This window comes from Tamandua tetradactyla, chromosome 6 (genome assembly GCF_023851605.1).
Source record: "Tamandua tetradactyla isolate mTamTet1 chromosome 6, mTamTet1.pri, whole genome shotgun sequence".
Taxonomy (NCBI): Eukaryota; Metazoa; Chordata; class Mammalia; order Pilosa; family Myrmecophagidae; genus Tamandua; species Tamandua tetradactyla.
In genome coordinates, this window is record NC_135332.1 from 50,611,074 (window position 1) to 50,631,244 (window position 20,171).

General features: G+C 40.8%; 2 protein-coding genes across 3 annotated transcripts in view; both read right to left on the reverse strand.

Moving 5' to 3' along the window:
- Positions 1 to 1,861: 1,861 nt before the first annotated feature.
- COPRS (coordinator of PRMT5 and differentiation stimulator) lies at positions 1,862 to 7,621 on the reverse strand. The gene is made up of 4 exons (XM_077165266.1): positions 7,410 to 7,621; positions 5,013 to 5,082; positions 2,809 to 3,030; positions 1,862 to 2,327 (listed from the first exon to the last, which is right to left on the reverse strand). The coding sequence occupies exons 1-4, from the start codon at positions 7,506 to 7,508 to the stop codon at positions 2,158 to 2,160; spliced, it is 561 nt and encodes a 186-aa protein (XP_077021381.1). The 5' UTR covers positions 7,509 to 7,621; the 3' UTR covers positions 1,862 to 2,157.
- Positions 7,622 to 8,440: 819 nt separating this feature from the next.
- UTP6 (UTP6 small subunit processome component) overlaps positions 8,441 to 20,171 on the reverse strand; it is a 44,322-nt gene continuing 32,591 nt past the window's right edge. The window contains exons 15-19 of one of the 2 annotated variants that reach the window (XM_077165267.1): positions 19,591 to 19,671; positions 19,298 to 19,407; positions 18,497 to 18,563; positions 11,694 to 11,766; positions 8,441 to 10,758 (exon numbers count right to left, since the gene is read on the reverse strand). In XM_077165267.1, coding sequence (XP_077021382.1) covers positions 10,601 to 10,758; positions 11,694 to 11,766; positions 18,497 to 18,563; positions 19,298 to 19,407; positions 19,591 to 19,671 — 489 coding nt within the window. In that variant the 3' untranslated portion in view covers positions 8,441 to 10,600. The remainder of the gene's footprint in view (positions 10,759 to 11,693; positions 11,767 to 18,496; positions 18,564 to 19,297; positions 19,408 to 19,590; positions 19,672 to 20,171) is intronic. The other variant, XR_013177716.1, reaches the window with a different exon arrangement.

Here is a 20,171-nt window from a genome sequence, read left to right on the forward strand (position 1 = left end):
ATACGGAAAGGACATGTTTAATGAAGGGAGAAAACAGAAGCAACGGCATACTACGGAGACGCTAACTCGCGCGTCCTGTTCAGCTTCCCATGCTAGATGCACAAAACAACCCACGTGCAAATACTTCTGTTCACGTTAGCCTATGTATTATACATGTAGATGACAGTTCCTTTTCCAGAAACTCTTTTCTTACCTGATAGTGTCTTGTTTTCTGAGTTGTTGTAACAAAAGGAAAAGACAAGCACCCTCTGCCCATCTCCGCGCCGTCGCCCCCCCGGACTGTGCTTTCGACCGAGGTCAGACCCCTGCCCGCCCGCCCCCCAGCCCGGCAGCCCATGCGGAGTGAGGGAGGAGCTGGTTCTTGCTTTAAGTCAGAAGTCACAAGTGACGTTTTTTTCAATTATGGAAAAAACATGCCTCACCCTTCATCGTCCCAGGAGCGTCTGTGCGACCCCAGTTCTCTACTGTGCTGCTGTCAATGATACTGGAAAACTATTTTTATGTAATCAGTTACTGTGTCCCTTGTTTACAAATGCCTGTTTTTAAAATGAAAAGAGAGAATATCGTTTTCTATCTCCTTGCTCCAGTATTTTCCTACCTGCCTTGTCTGAAATAGCCAGGAGGAGGAAAGATCAACTTCTAAAAAGGAAGAGCGACTCCTAATATCACAAGTATTCCACGGACACAGTAGAAATTTGCAAATTTTCTTTGCTCAGCTAGTCAAGCTCATGTGCTTTTCATGCCATTGTTTTCTTACCTCCCAACCCCATGGCTTCTGCTTTTGACTCACAGCTTCTGCTCCCTCCAGCTTACACTGGGGCCAATCCTCCACAGACCCCCAATATTTCTTGGTTGTTTTCAAGTTCTCCTTTTCATGCCAGGTTCACTCATAATTTGCTCAGCTGTGGCTTTGGGCAGAGGAGGAGGGGAAGTGGGGGGGGGGGGGTTGGTGACATGGTCCATGAGCTGCCTCTTCAGCAAAGGCGGAGGGAAAGGGACATCTTTCCTCCAGAGGACACCTTTGGCAACATGCCCCTCTCGGCCAGAGTCCCTCCAGCTTTCCCTCACTGGGCCCTACCTTGGTGAATGGCCTTGTCGACACATTTTTTGAGCCTTTGAAAAGTAGTTTGGATGGTTAAATGCTCAATTAACTGCCATGGTGTTTACTCGGATTTCAGATGTGAGACATCTAATTTCCTTTGATAAGGAGGGAGGGAGATAAGAGACATTTCCTTGGCCTGTCGGAGGCAAACACAATTTACTCTGAACCATCACAGACCTGCCAAGGGATGGTCCCCCAGGCCCTGCAGCTATGCTCTCACCATTGCAGAGGGCAACAAAGAAGACCAACTTTAAAGCTGTGGGTCCAGGTCCGGGTTCTGCCACTGACTGGCTGTGTGCTCTTCAAGAGGTGAAACATTTTGAGTCTTGCTTTCCTCATCTCTAAAATGAGGTAATTTTTTTTGTTTAATTTGACTTCATATAAGTAATTGTAAAGGGTAAAAGATTAAATGGTAGAGTTTATAATGCTTCCATGCCAACTGAGGGTTATAAGATTGCTACCGTAATTGATTTCCCATTTGCCTTCCAGCCCACAGAAAACCGTTGTTAACTAAGTATTATGTGCAGTTTTCTCCCTCAATCGGAATAGAAATCAGCCACAAAGTCGCCAGTTTCTCTTGGATTTCCATTCCTCACCAACAGTGCCACACTTGTAGAAGCAAAGCTAAACAGCTGTTTTCTTTCACGTCTCCAAGTACTTCAATCTTTAAAACGTAATTCAGGGACTTTAAGTGGTGGAGTAAGGCATTACTCAGAAGAATCCAATAAAAAGGGGGAAGGGGAAGCAGACGAAGTATACTGATATTTTCTACCTTTATTTATAAAGAACACAACTGCTCCTCCTGACATAGTCACACAAACACTGACATATTCCAAGGAGGAACCCACAAAAACTTAAAATAAAATAAAATAATTAAAAAGGGAGAAAGAGAGAGCCGGGGAGAGCAGCGGGACCTTATTTAACACCAGTCTTTGTACTCCAGACCAAGGTTTGACCAGGAACGCTTTCCTGAATAGGACATCTCACCTCAAAAGGGAAAAGAGGCCTTAACCTCACAGCTCCCAGTCTACCCACAGAGCAGAAAGGCCCCACACTCAGTCTTCAGCATCATCAAACTGTCCAGTTTCAAAGACCATCTTGGAATAATGGGGTATCAGTGGAGGTGGATGGTGCCAGCTGGGGTCATAGATCATGTCTCCTTGTGGGGCACAGCACACCCAAGGTTTGACCTCTTGAGAAATGCTCCCCTGGATGTCATCAGCATCTGCAGGCAGTTTTAAAATATAGGTTGAAGGGAGGTGGAAACGGAGAAACATATATGTTTCAGTGAACAAGCACTGGCACTTATTTTCTTAAAGACACACACACTTGCTAACTCTGTTCTCCTTTCCTGATGACCTGCAAAACATGTCCATTCTGAAGCACACCATGGTGAGCTTCCCAGACAAGGGTTCTTGGCAGTGCAGAGAAGCAACTGGATAATAAAGTACTTCTGGCTGCTGCAATACATCCATTCATGCAAATATTTTTTAAGAGAGTAACACTTTTAATGTTAAAACAAACTGCTACATTATAGAATCAACTGCAAACTTTGCATGTCCTTTTGTCAATATGAATCTCAGCTGCCAAAGAAACTTCAGACTTTCAATGGATACCAGGCTGACTTACGGATGTGGGTCCCACTTCCAAGCTATCTTTAAGGGTAAGTTTGATTGGAAGGTCTGAGGAGCCATTGTTGTACTTACCATATGGATTCTCTTGATCTGTTTTCAATTCCAAGTCCCAATCCTCATTAAACAGATCAGCAGTCTGCACCTTGGACATGCTGTCGGACATTCCTTCTGGCAGCTCCCAGGGATTTGGCTCTCCTTCAGAATCTTCATCTTCCAGAGGAAAGCCTTCCTCTTCAGAGTGGGTGCCTTCATCATGGGAAGGGGTATCATTTGTGATGCTCTGTGCTCCACTGGCTACAAAACCGATAAAAGCAAAGTCTTCAAATAACTGACAAACCAGAAAGAACTACTAGCATGCTTGGATGGCATGGGGAAAGCACAATAATTGGGGTAGGCAGGCATTAAAAATCACTCATACAGAGCTTGGTAATGCATTTGGAAAAATTCTTGGCAGACTTACACAGAAGGTCGTAAACAAGTGTACAGAGATCTTAGCCACCAGAGCACTAAAAATAACATTTTTGTTCTGTTTACATTTTTAGAAGTAGGGTTATTTCTTTTAAATAAGATGCTTTGCCTTTAACAAGGCCCCTAACTGCTAAGTCTTGTAATTTACAGCAGGGAGCCAGCAGTTTATATTTTCAGGTACTTTACATGTCATGGAGGCAAAGGGTCTCTGGAAAAAACACTTTCACAATACAAGCGTAGACTGAATTTTTGCCCTTCTGCTTCCCACTTCCTCCTCCCATTAGAGGTGAGCTAGGGGCACAAGGCGAGAGGGCAGGAACGCAGGCAAAGAAGAGCAAAAGCTGTCCAGTCACAACAGGCAGCCACCACAGAGCCACCGGACATCGGGGAGGGCTCAAAGACTCATTTTCAAAAGCTCTCAAAATAACAGAAGAAAGTCTGGCGAAGGATAATGCACCTCCAAGCATATGGTATGGTATGGCGGTATGGTGATGCCAGTTCAGACCAAGAAAAGAATCAGCCTTAGAACAGTCATGCTTTCAAGTGCATAATAATAAGAACAGCTATAAGCAACCAAGTACCAGTTCAGGGCATGGGTTCTCAAGCCAGACTACGAGTTCAAATCCCAGATCTGACAATTATTAAATGGGTGATTAAGCTAAAATTCACTTAACTATTCTGTGCCTCAGTTTTCTCATCTGCAAAATGAAGACAGGGTTATTATGAGAATTAAAAAAGAAGAAAAAGAACAAGAAACACTTAAAACTGCGCCTGCCACACAATGAGTATACAAGTGCTACTTCCTGTGACTATACCTACAGTGTGCTTGGCGCTTTGTCTAAAGCAGTGTTTTCCAATAGAATTTTCGGTGATGACAAGAATCATCTATAATCTGCTGTCTGATAAGGCAGCACCAGCCACATGTGTATACTGGAAATGTGGCTGATGCAACTGAGGAGCTGAACTCTTCATTTTATTTCATTTTAATTAATTTTAATTTAAATAGCACCAGTTGCAAGTGGCTATTGTATGGGTTAGCACAGTACTAGACCTCCTCCCTCAATCTTCAGAACAACGTCTTGGGTAGTTATTATTACTCCCATTTTCAAGACGCAGAAAGGCTAAGTGTCTCACCTAAGGCCACAAAGCTACAATCCGGGATGCTCTGACCCAGAGCTGAAAATTTTCTTTTAGCATTTTTTATTGTGAAATATAGCACAGGCACAAAAAAGTGATAAATTTCAAAGTATATTTTAACAAGTAGTTATAGAACAAATCTCAAAGTATGGTATGGGTTATAGTTGTACAGTTTTAGGTTTTTCCTTCTAACTGCTCTAAGATACTGGAGACCAAAAGAAATATCAATATGATTCTGCAGTCATGGCATTTGTTAAAACCTATCTTCTCACTTCCAATTCCTCTATCTCCTCTGATCCTTCTCCCAATCTTTAAGGATATTTGGGCAATGACCATTCTAACTTCTTCATGTTGAAAAGGGGTGTTGTCATTATGAGTAAGGGGATGCAACTGGTGGATGCAGAGCAGAAAAGTATCACGATTTTTCCCCAAAGATAGGCTCCAAAGCCTATGCTTGTTCCACTGTCCCAAGCAATTTCCCTCAGTGGAAGGGAGGGGTTTTTAAGGAAGCTCCAGCAGGGCTTCCAGACTAGGGCACTGTTGAAACACTAGGCAGAGAAAACAACTTGGCAGCAGAGGAAAGGACTGGCTAGAAGGATACAGTAACAAGTTTAGAGACAGCCCTCCTAGCCACACCCTCATCTCCTCTTCAATCTCTGCCAGCTACTTGCCTAGCCGATCCATGGCCTTCTGAGTCTCTGTCTCCTTTGGCTGGGGGTGGTCAGGTATGGCAAATCCAATCTGCAGGAAGAAGAAACAATTACCTGGGGATCTGGATATCTGGAGCATGCCTTATAAAGCTGCTGTCTCAACTCCAAACCTATCCTTCTATCCTCCACTTTGTGAAATAGGGACTGGGACTCTGCAACTCACATTTTGACTTTGCCTGTCAGACTGGCAAGGCTGGAAAAAGGGACTTGCTCCTTCCTATCCCTGTAACATCACCCCAGCAATACTTCACCCCCAGCAGCAGGAGTTCCTATAGCAGTAGCTGAATTCATTTAGTTTTCCAACACTCCCAGAACCAGCCTCATGGAGGCCAGGGGCGGGAGTTGGGGGAGGACCCTCTTTAGAAGATGGGATCCCAGAACCTCAAGGCCTCCCCTCCAGCTCAGGAATCCCAAGACCAGCTGGGGCACTGCCCCCTTCTTGGAGATCAGAATTTTCGTTCTGCAGGGTCTCTCCACTATGCTGTTAAGCTTTAATAATCCCACCCCCATGCCTTTGTTCCCTCAGCCCTAGGGCTGGTAGCTGGTTTCTGCAGTTGCCACCTATGTGTTCACTTTTTCCTCTTTCAGTTAATTGGTTAACTTTATAACTAGTTAACAAGTCTTTCTATCAAGTTTTCTTTTAAATAACTCGTATGATTTCTGTCTCCTGGCCAATACATGGCAGGGCAGGAGGGAGCTTTGGTTCCTCGGCAATACTAAACACCTAAGGGGATCCCTCTAACCTAACACAGAATTCTGTAAGAGGATCCCAATAGATGGATATCTTCCCCTAAAGCAAACCAGATGTATCTCTACTCCTACCAGTCAAAAGTTCCTGAAAGCAGATCAGCTCCAAAACCTCTTTCCAGATGAAACAAGAAATGTTCCCAGCCTGCCTGATTTCAATCCCAGCTCTGCCACTTGGAGTGTGACCCTGGTCACATCATTTTAACAACCGTGCCTGGGTTTCCTTCTCTGCAAACTGGGTCAATTGTTCCATCCTCACAGAGGGCTTACTATAACATTTATGAAAACACCTAGCATGTAGCAAGAATCCAACACTTGTTGAATTTAAATCTATTCTTCTTTTCTCCCACATCTAAACTGGACTTGGCACCTGCCCAAGACTTACTTCAGCATAAAAAAAATTACCACTGATGATCTAATCATGAAATTGAATAATCATCAATTGAATAAGCAACTTAATTATTCAATTCCACCTTATGTGGTCAGAGATAGCCCTTGGGCAGTGCTGCCACAGGTGGGGCCTCTCAGCCAGACCACTGCAATATGCAATAGCCTCCTAAACACCTCTTTCTTGTCCAGCCTTACAGTGTTCATGGCCACTCTGCTCTCAAACCTACAACAGCCCTCCATTGCCTGAGCAGAGAATCAGTCATGGCATTCAAGCCTCCTCCAAGCCGGATCCCCTTGAACCTGTTGCACATAATCCTCTCTTCCCTCTCCCTGACCAGAGCTCCAAGCCATCTGCTCCCACAGTTTCTCTTCTACATCCTTTGCAGGCACCACACGCTTACCCTGGAGAAGCAGCACACATCCCTTCCTATTCTCATCCTATTCTGCATTCCCAAGTAATCTTATTTGTAAGTCTATCACTACATTCTTCACATCCTACATTGGTCAAGCATTCCATTCATCCACCCAACTACTTAGGTGTCTTTTCACGTGCTAGGCACACTACACTGGACGCTGGGGAAACAGCTCTACACTGAGGGTTCCCACCCTTAAGATGCTTACCCTAACCAGGGATTATAGATCAGAAACAAGAGTAGGTGATGCCTCTAACAACGGCCTTTGAAAAAAGCAGGAGCTGTCTGGCGCGCAAATGAACACAAGTTTCTGGAAACCCTGCGTCAAACGAGGCCTTGTGGTTTCAGTTAGCATAAAAGGAGAGCGTGCATGTGGCATCATCTGGTTTAAGATGAGAAGCATCCCCACCAATGAACATATGTCGTTAAGGTAAATTTTCTTCCCTGGCCGCCCTCACCTGTCCCCTGCCCAAGCCCCAGCCCCCGTCGGTTTCCGCAGGGCTCGGTTATCGGTAGCATCTCCCATTTACCAAGTACGCACAGGCGTGAGGAGATAGCTTTCCCTCCCCTCCCGGCTTGCCCACCTACGTCCTCGGGAGTTCCAGCCACGCAATGGCGCGGCTCTACAGCCCCACGGCCCGGCCGTTTCCAGCTCGAGCACGCGCCCAAACGGCGCTCGGCATCAGCGGAGCGGCCGGAGGCGCTTCCCCAGCTCCGCGGCCCCTGCCCAGCCCGACCCGGCGAGCCCCACAACTTCCCGCCCCGGGTTGCAGATCGTGGCTGCCACCGGCCCCGGCGCGGCGCTCACCCCCGGGCTGGGGGACGCCTCCCGCGCGCTCGGCAGCGTCGGGCACCGAGGCGGCTCCGTGGCCCCCGGCTCCTGGGCCCGGGCGGCCTGAGGGTCCATGCTAGGAGACTCCGGCCCTGGACGCTCCTCGGCCACGTGATGCGCTGGCCTGGCTACCAGCCGGAGGAGACGCCGCAGAGGGGCCAATCAGCCGGGGGTGCTCCCGACCGAGAGGGGCGGGACACCGGGGTCACGAGGAAGTGGGGCGGAGCGGCTCAGGGGGGGCGGGGCGCTCCCGAGCAGGGAAAACCCCCTACCTACCGGTCCGAGAATCTGAAGCAAACTGGGGTATGATTTTTTGCTCATCAAGCAACCTTAATGCAGTCTTTTGGGACATTAAGTTAGAGCCTATTCCTTAATCTCCCTCAAAGAATGTGTTATTTATATACTAAATAAGGCATTTGAAAAAGTTTAGCTTAACAGTTGACATTATAACCAATGCTAGTTTCTTTTCTGTGTAGACTTTCCGATACGGAAACTGTGACCACTTAATGTGTCTCATTAGGTCGGATTGGCTCTAGGTCAGTGCTGTCCGATAGAACCTTCTGTAATGGTGGAAATAAATGTTCTGTTACCTATGCTGTTCAATATGGTAACCACTAGCCACATTGGCTATTGGGCAATTGAAATTTGGCCAGTGTAACCGAGAAACTAAATGTTAACTTTTTAAAAATTTTAATAAAGTAAAATTTGAATTGCCTGGATGGCTAAGGACTACTGTATTGCTCAGCTCTAGGTGAACTAGCGAGGATGCATTTTCATAACCTGCAATGGTAAGAACCAGATATAGCCTTGCCTAAAGGAGTGAAGTATTATGCTCTTTGCTTTCTTCTCCTATGGACAACAAGCATCTCTTTCCTGAAATAAAAACACTTGGTATGATTTAGAATGTTATTCTTCTCAGGGCTTAAAGGAGAGGGAAGAGGAAATTTTTTTATTTTAAAGCACGACAAACAAACAGTATGAAAACTCAAAAATGCACAAAAACAAACTAATATTCATAGGAATTTAATACATAATAAAGCTAGCATCACAAAACAGAGAGACACACGATTGACCCCATAAATGGTCCTGGAAAAACTACTTGGGGAAAAAACTGAGTTGTGCTCAGCATGAGAAATGACTTTCGAAACATCTTAAAAATAATAGGAATCGTCTTGCCTGCCATGCTGGGAAACCTGGATCCGATTCCCAGTGCCTGCCCATGTTAAAAAAAATAATAGGAATCATATAAAAGCCTCTGGACAGGTAAAATAAAAAAAATAATAAATTAGTAAGAAAAAAACAATTAAAAAAAAATGGTGAAAGCATGAAAAGACCAAAGAAACTTGGGGGAGGGGGAATGAACATTAACTTCATTAATATCAAAGAAAATTGATATTAATTTTCAGAGTAAAACAATGACATATCACTTTGCACCTATCAAAGTGGTAAAAAAAAAAAATTAAAAAACATAACACCCAGTACAGATAAGGACGTTGGCACTCTTATACATTGTTTGAGTGAGGAGCAAATTGGCAATACAAATCAATATTCTTTAAAATAAGTTGCTATCCTTTGATCTAATAATGCCACCATCATTGGAGAGTAATCTCCTAAGGAAATAACCAGGGATATAAACAAAGATTTACAGGACTCTTCATTAACAGCATCTATAAGAAAAAATTACAAATAACAAGTTCCAACCATAGAGGATTTTATAATAAGTAATGTCTCATTTATACAATGGAATGCCATAGTCCATGAAATATTTTTAAAGCTACTTGGTAACATGGGAAAATAACATTTTAGGGGAAGCACAAATATCACAATACACTGAATGCTTGACCCACTAATGTAAGATTTAGTTAAAAGGCATAAAATTCTAACATTTGCCTCCTCTGCTCCCATACTGCCTTCTCTACTCCACGCTATGTTACATGCCTCCACCTCTGAAGTACTCTACTACTCTAGTGTACTCCTTACCCCTTCCATTCTTTTTTTGCTGGGGCTCCCAAATTCAACAGTTGTTTGCTGATCAGTCCGAGAGAGAAAGGATACTTTTATATTGTCTTAACTCTCTTAAAGGATAATCTATTCCTTGCTGATCAGTCCGAGAGAGAAAGGATACTTTTATATTGTCTTAACTCTCTTAAAGGATAATCTATTCCTTGCTGATCAGTCCGAGAGAGAAAGGATACTTTTATATTGTCTTAACTCTCTTAAAGGATAATCTATTCCTCAATACCCAGCACCTCCATCTCTGCTGCTTCAATCAACTCTCTTAGGGACATCCAGCTCAGTTCTTCCATCCCAGAAAGCAACCTTCTTTCCTGCACATCATGAGCACTCAGATATTTCTTGAAGGAATAAATGAGTAGATGATCTGACACTATAAATCCAATTCTGATATAGGAAATCAAAATTACTGAGTTTGACTTCAAACAGTGGGATTACAAGATGCTTTTATTTTCTTCACACTGTCCTATTTCCTCCATATTTTCTACAAGTACATACCACATACTTTTAAAATAGAGAATAAACAGAACTGTACTTCCTCCTCCATTTTAACTGGCCCCTACATCTAGATTAGAGATATACATGATTAGGGAAATAAATGAAACTCAGTTATATGATTTCCATGTAGTTTGGAAAACATTTAGAACCTAAGGCAGGTTCTTCAATATGGTAACCACTAGCCACATGTGGCTACTGGGCAATTGAAATTTGGCCAATGTAACTGAGAAACTAAATGTTAACTTTTCAAAAATTTTAATAAAGTAAAATTTGAATTGCCATGATGGCTAAGGACTTGTATCTAGCAGCATAGCTCAGCTCTAGGTGAACTAGCGAGGATGCATTTTCATAACCTGCAATGGTAGGAACCAGATATAGCCTTGCCTAAAGGAGCGAAGTTATACGATTTCCATGTATTTTGGAAAACATTTAGAACCTAAGGCAGGTCCATCCCCAACAAGTAGTTTCTGCCACTACACAGAAGTTCTCTTTTTTAAAATTAAGGATTACCATATTAACAAAATTGAAGCATATCTCAAAATCAGACAGCCATCTTGTCAGCCATCTCTGAGCAAATTACAGACTGACTCATAATACAAATCTGTCCAGAGGGCTCACAACACTATTTAACAAAGCTGGCTGTGTTCTTCCTCTTTTCATAAATGGCCAGCCTGGTGCATTGCATGTTTAGCTACAAACGCTTCTGTTAACTCTCCCTGCAACATCTTCATGGCTCGCCAATAGATCTGTCCACAATTCTCAGGTCTACCAAGGGGGTGGTTCAATTCTTCTTTGATGTAATCCATCCAAAGATCTTTAAAAGGCACATACCAAAAACAAAAGTGTAAATATACAATTAGATAACAGGCATGGCTTTGTTAGTTAATTTAATTATTTAATATCAATTCAACCCAAGATTTCTAAGAAACTTCTTGCTATTATCTCCCAAAGACCCTATATGGAACAATACCTCTCTCACTTGTACTCTTTACAGTAAGGTATATCAAAAAAAATCTTTTAGAAATAGAAAAACTTTTACTTCAATCATGAACATCTGTATTACTTTGTGAAATAAAAAATATTAAACATTTTAGAGAGATTCTGCTGAGTCTCTTTCAAGGTGAATCTGACCTCAATCAATCTCACTGTAACCTTGCCAGCATACCCAATAAAACTTGCTCAGGATAGCAAAAACGCAGCTTTCATTCACTTCTCCAGGAAAAGGTGTGCTGAAACTATACAGGAGTTAATTGTTAAAATGTGAGTTCAGTAACAATACATGTCACTGTTTTTTAATTCATAAAGCCTTTATATGAAGTATCTATACTCAGAGGCCTGTTTAACAAGTTCTACAAATGAGGGTAATGTGGTGACAACCAGTGACAACTAATGCCAATCTGCATACCACAGTTACCTTTTCGGCTATAATTCACACATTATTAGCCTTTCCCTTACAAATATCATATTCTTTTAGTGAGCCAAACCAAGCATATCTTTCTCTAATCCAGAGTTCTTAATAGAAGACCATCAGAACCTCAGGCTTGTGAACTCACTAGAATTATGAGCAAAATTATGCATACAAGTATTTATACACAAAGTGAGGGAAGAGGCAGGAAAAGGATATATAATTTTATTCTCAGTGAATAAAATATGGCCCAGAAAAGGTTAATAAACATTTTTCTCATGATACCAATAGGTCACAGACAGCACATGCAAAGAGACTCACATCTTTGACTGAAGTTTACTTACCAGAATCTACAGATCCAAACTCTCTCAAAGCCCTCTCATAATATTCTCTTAAATTCACCATCTTGCAGGATTCCTAAAAAAATAAATCAGATGATATTGCCTCTAAAGCCTAATTTATAATGACTCAAATCTGTTTCCACAACATTGTTAAGTACCTGCCACATGTTAGGTACTTGAAAGAGGGGCAGGGGAAGGAGGTTTGGACGAATAAAGCCTGGCTCTCAACTTATCCTGAGAAAAGTAAAATGCAAACAACTAGTACTACTACTCGCCAGAACAAAGTAAATGCTAAGCAATTATAAAAACGCTTTGCATGGTGGCATGAAGAAAAGCATATTTAATCCTCAGTGGGGGAAGATGGGCAGCTTCACAGACAATAGGAAATTTGAGAGCCTTAAGGGATGAATAGGATTGAAATAAAGAAAAAAAGGGGGGGACAATTCTACTCCCAATGGCCAAGGATACTTTTGAGTATCTGGGCTCTGAAAGATACTACTTATTTCTACCTTAAAGCTTTTTTAAATCAGGCAAAGTATAAACGAATACTAGTTATTTGCTCTTCAGCAAGTTTGTTAAACCATCTAGCCTTGAAAGTTTCCTCACATGTAAAACAAGGATAATACCTCTTATAGCAACTATGAGGATTAAATTAAAATGCTGGTTAATTAAGCACTTAGTAGAATAGTTGGTACTAGTTTTACAATCAATAAATGTAATCTTCTACCTACTTCTGTTTAAATGCATTCCCTTTTGTTCCATTTTCAAAGCAGATTACCATCTTTAGTTTAAAAATCCTCTCGTACACTCGAATAACTATTTCTCATTCAAATGTCTCTTCACTGGGACTGAATTATTTTACAGAGACGGTTTACTCTTGTAGTTTGCACATTCCTGAACAACAGAACCACATTTTACTGAAGACTTACAATGTGCATGGCACTATGAAAAGTTCTTTCATCTAATATCTCATTTGGTCTATAACCCTCACACTCCTGAGACAAGATAATATCTCTTCCTCTTTAGGGTGCTATGGCTCAGAATTTAGTGATTTGCCCAAGGCACATAACTACTATGTTATGACTCCAAAGCCTGGCTATTATGCTATGCTATCTCCTCTACTGTAGGATATAACAACTAACTGGATCAAAAGACAAGAACAGTACTTGGCCCATATAATAAAGAGCAAAACAATAGAGATACAATAAAGATACATACAATATAGGGAGCTCTTTACTGAATAAAGAGAGTTCAACCTCACTAGGAATTTTACAAAATTCAAAAAATAAATAGACACCAAATAAAATGTGAAAATAAAGGGGAAAATACAAAACCAAATATTGGAAAAATTGTGAAGACATAAGTATACTGGTATACTAGCTTGGTATCATTCTTTTTCTTTTTTTTTTTTTTTTCACATGGGCAGGCTCCAGGAATTGAACCCGGGTTTCTGGCATGACAGGTGAGAACGCTGCCGCTGCTGTCGCACCACTTGATATCATTATAAATAAGTATATTTCTTTTGGAGGTGATAGAAAGTGAATGGGTATCCCTAGTTCCAGAAATTTAGCTCAAGAAAATAATTCAAAAGGAAAAAAAGAAAACAAAACTTTATGTAAAGAAAATGCTTGTAGCAGTCTGTTTTAAAATAAAAAAACTAACAACTTACACTTAATAGAATAATTTAGGAAACTACAGTTTAAGAATAATATAATAGAGGTACATGGGTAGTTTTACCATTAGCTGGTAGAATTATCATTAGCCATGCGGGAGATCAAGGTTCAATTCCTGGCCCATGCACTCAAAAAAAAAAAAAAATACAAACAACAACAACAAAACAAACCATTCAACAAATATAGCTGTAATAACGGGATATTCACATGGAAAAGAATGAAATGTGACCCCCATCGCACAGCACACACAAAAAAGAAATGAATAAAACTACAATGATTAAAAAATACAACCATGTATAAAAATAGTAACATGCTCACAAAATAACATTAAACAAAAAGAGAAAACCACCCCCCCACAAGGCACATAAGCCAGAAATTCAACAGTACAAAATTATGTCCACATATAAATAAAACTGAAGAACAAAACAAAAAGAAAAATAAGTGACTAATTGTGCTAATATGATAGGATTACTGATACATCTGGATTTTTGTCTTTTTTTTTTTTAACTGAGACTTTCCTGTATTTCTCACTCAGACCACAAGAAACAGTTACTCTTCCCAGTCAAGATGGCGGCTTAACAACATGCGCATTTTAGTTCATCCTCGAGAACTCTACAAAATAACCAGAAACAGTACAGAACAGCTCCTGGGGCCATGTCAGTGACCAGACACAGGGCATACCCCAGTCTGGACTAGCTGGACCAGGTGTGAGCAACCCCCAGCATCGTGAGTTTCCAAAGCTGCAGAGGCCAGCGCCCCTCCCCAACAGGCCACTTCCCAGAGGGGAAAGGAAAGGACTTTACCAGCAGAAGGGACTGGGCACAATCAAACGCCAATTGTGGAACTAATTAACAAATTTGGACTACTAAAAATAGGCCCCAGCTTAGGTGAACCTGATCAAAGCAGAGGTTGCTCATTTTTGCCCCGGCGCAAAGGGGGCAGGACTGACAGAAAAGGGGGAATAAAAACAGAAGGAAACAGAGGTTTTTGTGGCTGTGTATCTACAAAGGCTTGACTGTCTCTGGATACAGCGGCAGGACTTTTCAGGCTGCAACTGCCCCAGGCATAGGCAGAAGTGAGCTCTTTTGGGGACTTATCTGGAGCTTGTGCCTTCCCCAGGGGAGGGGTGAAGCCCAACTCAGGTGGAATCCCTCCATCAAGGAATTCAGACCCCAGGGCTTGGTAATTTGAACCCATTAAAACCAGCCTACAACCTCTCCTCTGTCTCCATCATGCCCCCAGCAGGGAGAGTCTGCCAAAGTTAAAGGCCCCGCATCATCCTATGCTGGTGGGACCTGCAGTCAGACAAGCGCCACACACAGGGCAGGATAAGAAAAACAAAGTACAGAGACTTCACAGGAAAGTCTTTCAACCTGCTGGGTCTCACTCTCAGGGAAAACCGATGCAGGTGACTCTTTCCTCCTAATAGGAGGCCAGTTTGGTCTGGGAAAATCTGTCTGGGGTCTGTAATATCTAAGTAGTCCCTCCTAAGTGTGTGTGTGTGTGGGGAAAGGCACCACACAAGCAGGGCAAGAAACAAGAAAACAAGAACAAAAAAATTCTCCTCTGTTAAACAAAACTTAAGCTAAAGGTCCAGATAAAGCTGAACGGAATGTTAAAGAACAGATAGACAACAAATCCATCCAGCAAGAAAACCCTAGATAAAAGAAGTGAAAGCAATCTCCAGAATAAACTAATTAAGGTAATTAAATGTCTAGGCACCAGCAAAAAATAACAAATCACACTAGGAAAATTGAAGACATGGCCCAGTCAAAGGAACAAACCAACAATTCAAATGACATACAGGAGCTGAAACAATTAATTCAGAATGTACGAACAGACATGGAAAAACACATCAAAAACCAAATCAATGAATTGAGGGAGGATATAAAGAAGGCAAGGAAAGAACAAAAAGAAGAAACTGAAAGTTTGAAAAAACAAATCACAGAACTTATGGGAATGAAAGAGACACAGTAGAAGAGATGAAAAAAACAATGGAAACCTACAATGGTAGATTTCAAGAGACAGAACATAGGATTTCTGAACTGGAGGATGGAACATCTGAAATCCGACAAGAAACAGAAACTATAGGGAAAAAAATGGAAAAATATGAGCAGGGACTCAGAGAATTGAAAGACAATATGAAGCACACGAATATACGTGTTGTGGGTGTCCCAGAAGGAGAAGAGAAGGAAAAAGGAGAAGAAAAACTATTGGAGGAAATTATCACTGAAAATTTCCCAACTCTTATGAAAGACTTAAATTACAGATCCAAGAAGTGCAGCGTACCCCAAAGAGAATAGATCCAAACAGACATACTCCAAGACATTTACTAATCAGAAAGTCAGAGGTAAAAGAGAAAGAGAGGATCTTGAAAGCAGCAAGAAAAAGCAATCCATCACATACAAGGGAAGCCCAATAAGACTATGCGCAGATCTCTCAGCAGAACCATGGAGGCAAGAAGACAGTGGGATAATATATTTAAATTATTAAAAGAGAAAAACTGCCAACCAAGAATTCTACATCCAGCAAAATTGTCCTTCAAAAATGAGGGAGAAATTAAAACATTTTCAGACAAAAAATCACTGAGAAAATTTGTGACCAAGAGACCAGCTCTGCAAGAAATACTAAAGGGAACACTAGAGACAGATACGAAGACAGAAGAGAGAGGTGTGGAGAAGAGTGTAGAAAGGAAGACTAGGAGTAAATGCAAAAAGAAGGAAAATTAGATATGACATATAAAATCCAGAAGGCAAATAGCAGAAGAAAGTACTACCCATGCAGTAATAACACTGAATGTTAATGGATTAAACTCTCCAATCAAAAGACATAGTCTGGCAGAATGGATTAAAAAACAGGACCCATCTGTATGCTGTCTCTACTCAAAGGACACGAGGCCAAGGACACAAATGGACATTTAAACATCAATGTTTATAGCAGCATTATTAACAATTACCAAGAGATGGAAACAGCCAAAATGTCCATCAACAGACAGTTGACGAAACAAACTGTGACATTTACATAAGATGGAATATTATGCAGCTGTAAGACAGAATAAAGTTATGAAGTACGTAACAACATGAATGGACCCTAAGGACATTACGCTGAGTGTGATTAGCCAGAAACAAAAGGACAAATACTGTATGGTCTCACTGATATGAACTGACATTAGTGAATAAACTTGGAATATTTCCTTGGTAACAGAGACCATCAGGAGATAGAAATAGGGTGAGATATTGGGTAATTGGAGCTGAAGGGATACAGACTGTGCAACAGGACTGAATATAAAAACTCAGAAATGGACAGTACAATACTACCTAACTGTAATGTAATTATGTTAAAACACTGAATGAAGCTGCATGTGAGAATGATAGAGGGAGGAGGGCTGGGACATAAATGAAATCAGAAAGAAAGATAGATGGTAAAGATCAAGACGGTATAATCTAGGAATGCCTAGAGTGTATAATAATTGTGAAATGTACAATGTACAAATTTTAAAAATGTTTTTGCATGAGGAAGAACAAAGAAATGCTATTATTGCAGGGTGCTGAAAATAGATGATAATTAATACTTTAAAATGTCACCTTATGTGTGAGACTAAAGCAAAAAATGTTTGTTACAAAATTTATATTTTGACTTGAGCATTTCCTAATATAACTCATGTAGATAGTTTGATTGAATATTATAAGTACTTGGAATCTCAGGTAGGACATGAGATTTTGTTGGTTTGTCCAGAGTGATGCCCTGATGAATCCCAGAGTGATTTGATCAATGACTGGAAAACTATTTGCAAGCCCCCTTCGGGGAATGGTGAGAGTGGGGAGAAATTCAACTTCCCCAAGTTGAATTCTTGGTATTTTCACAAGCAGTGTGGACAACCAAAGCTGTAGGCTTAGCCCCCAGTCTTGGGGTTTGTTCATGTGAAACTTAACCCCACAAAGGATAGGTCAAGTCTACTTAAGGTTTGGGCCTAAGAGTCACCCCCAAGAGAGCCTCTTTTGTTGCTCAGATGTGGCCTCTCTCTCCAGTCAACATGACGAGCAGTCTCACCACCCTCCCCTTCTCTGCGTGGGACATGACTCCCAGGGGTGTGGACCTTCCTGGCAACGTGGGACAGAGATCCTGGAATCAGCTGAGACTCAGCATCAAGGGACTGAGAAAAACCCTAGAATGAGCTGAGAATTAACATCAAGGGATTGAGAGAAACTTCTTGACCAAAGGGGGAAGAGTGAAATGAGACTACGTGTCAATAGCTGAGAGATTCCAAACAGAGTCAAGAGGTTATCCTGGAGGTTATTCTTATGCATTAAATAGATATCACCTTGTTGTTCAAGATGTAGCAGAGAGGCTGGAGGGAACTGCCTGAAAATGTAGAGCTGTGTTCCAGTAGCCATGTTTCTTGATGATGATTAAACAAAGATATAGCTTTCACAATGAGACTCTGTGAATGTGAAAACCTTGTATCTGATGCTCCTTTTAGCTACTATATCAACAGAAGAGTAGAACATACAGAATAAAAATAAATAATAGGGGGAACAAATGTTAAAATAAATTTAGTTGGAAATGCTAGTGGTAAATGAAAGCGAGGGGTAAGGGGTATCGTATGTATAATCTTTTTTTTTCTCTGTTATCGTTTTATTTCTTTTTCTGTTTCTTTTTATTTCTTTTTCTAAATCGATGCAAACATTCTAAGACATGATGAATATGCAACTATGTGATGATATTAAGAATTGCTGATTGTATATCTAGAATGGAATGGTACCTTAATGTTTTGTTTGTTAATTTTTTTTAGTTAAAAAAAAAAAAAAGAACAGTTACTGAGTGCCCGCTCTTTACTTCACAACTCAAGACAAGATACAACCATGGTACTGTGGAGGCAGAGAAGTGGCACCTCATCCAGGCTAGCAGGGGCAGCTTTCTATAAGAGGTGACATCTTAGTTTTCTATTTTCCAGACACACACTTTCTTTGCTTTGCTTGATTACCATTCCAACTTACAAAATAAGGGTTAGGCCAGGGGACCAAAAATGTACACTGTTATAACAACAGCTTCTAAAATGAACAAAACACTGCCAGAGATTAGTAGCCACTAAACCACTTTCACAAACAAGAAATGTACAGACAGAACACTTACTTGCGCCTTTTCAAACTGGATCATTTTCCTAAAAAAATCTATTGAAAATGGGCGGCTTTCCTGTAAACTAAAAAGAAGGAGGGAAACATCATCTTCCACAACGACTGAAAACTTCTTACATATCATAAATATAAAATGCTTAGGCCAATACCTTCATAGCACATAGTTAACAATTCAACTCAGGAACCTGACCTACCCACCAGTCACTCTCAATGCTTTTTATCTGCAGTGACTTACTCATACCCACACTGAACCCTTTCTGCTATCCAGTTTTCTTTCTGTCCTTCTTTCTCACTTTTGGAGTTTCAAGTTCTCTGTATTACATCTCCAGGTCTTTTGGAAGATGAATAATTCCACTTCTAAAGAATATATACTAAGGAAATGATTCCCAATGTGAAAAATAATAGTTGTGCAAAGATGTTTTTCAGAGCAGTATTATTGTGGCTAAATAAATTATGGTTCATCCATAGGGAATGCCCTGTGAGAAATATCAGTCCAATTTTCATCAATACAAGTGGTATACAAAATTATGATTGTACTATAATCACAAAGATATAAAAAAAATTTTTTTTAAATGACAGATTAACAGTGGTTTTTCTCTTGATGATAGGACTACAATGACAATTATAGGTTTTCTTCTTTTTTTTGGAGTGTTCTCCACAACGGTGTGAACTGTTTTTATTGTTCACAAAAAAAGAAAAAGAAACATTACTATTTGTAGCATGTACAACCTAGATATGAGGGGCTGAGTTTGGGGCAGGGAGACTAGTAACAGCATTAAAAGTAAAGATTTGTGGGTACCTTCTAAACACTGCTCTGGCCCTTTTGTAGCCACCACTCCGATGAGCCCAGTCTAGGTACTTATCCTTCAGAGTTACTGAATCGGCACCTGTGACAGCTAGGATAGCGTTCTACAATTTAAAAGAAAAAAGAAATAAGCTGCATGAGAAAATATATAGATATCAAACAAATTTTCACAGAACCACTCCAGGCCACTCAACAGTACACTAGGAGCACCTGCTGAAGAAATAGGTTAATTATGAACCTATTTACTCATACCCTAAACACCACAAGACTTAGCATGGGGCCTATACCTTAAAGATTGCTTCAGTGTCTTCTTGGCTTTTAGCACCTTCACTCCACTCTGCCCAAGAGATCCACAATGGCAGACAAACCTGCTCAAAATAAAAAGTGTTAGAAAATGACAACTTAGCACTATGCTCTGAAAACTAATCACTAGAGGTTCTTCCTAAAATAATCAATATGTAAATTATGGATTCATTTCCAGTCTGTCCTCTGGGCAACCTAGAATTCCCCTTGCCCAATAGGAAACAGCCTTCCTGCCACATGACTCAGAACAATACTCTCCTGTTAATTCTAGTTCCCTACTGTTGGGAAATGCTGCCTATAGTTATGATCATCAATTATCTCTCAATTAATTAAGCAATTAACTGCCCGCAGCTAGCAGACCCATAGCTATAAATGTCTTAATTATTTAAAACTCACAATAGAAGTACTAACTAATCTAGGCTGAACTGTCTATCTGATCTTCACTCATATCCTTGAGGCACAAACAAATGAGCAGTGAAATAATTAAGATTTTTTCTACTTTATCTTCAGGTATACTTTTTTCCTACCGATATAAAAGATTAATTTCAATGTTGTAACTTTAAGG

What these genes read in the sequence shown, in the direction of transcription:
- COPRS (XM_077165266.1), bottom strand. Translation starts at nt 7,508, where the DNA reads ATGGACCCTCAGGCCGCCCGGGCCCAGGAGCCGGGGGCCACGGAGCCG. An exon ending in GAAGGCCATGGATCGGCTAG is followed by an intron (nt 3,031 to 5,012) that starts GCAAGTAGCTGG and finishes TCGGTTTTGTAG; the next exon opens with CCAGTGGAGCACAGAGCATC. An exon ending in AGATCAAGAGAATCCATATG is followed by an intron (nt 2,328 to 2,808) that starts GTAAGTACAACA and finishes AACTGCCTGCAG; the next exon opens with ATGCTGATGACATCCAGGGG.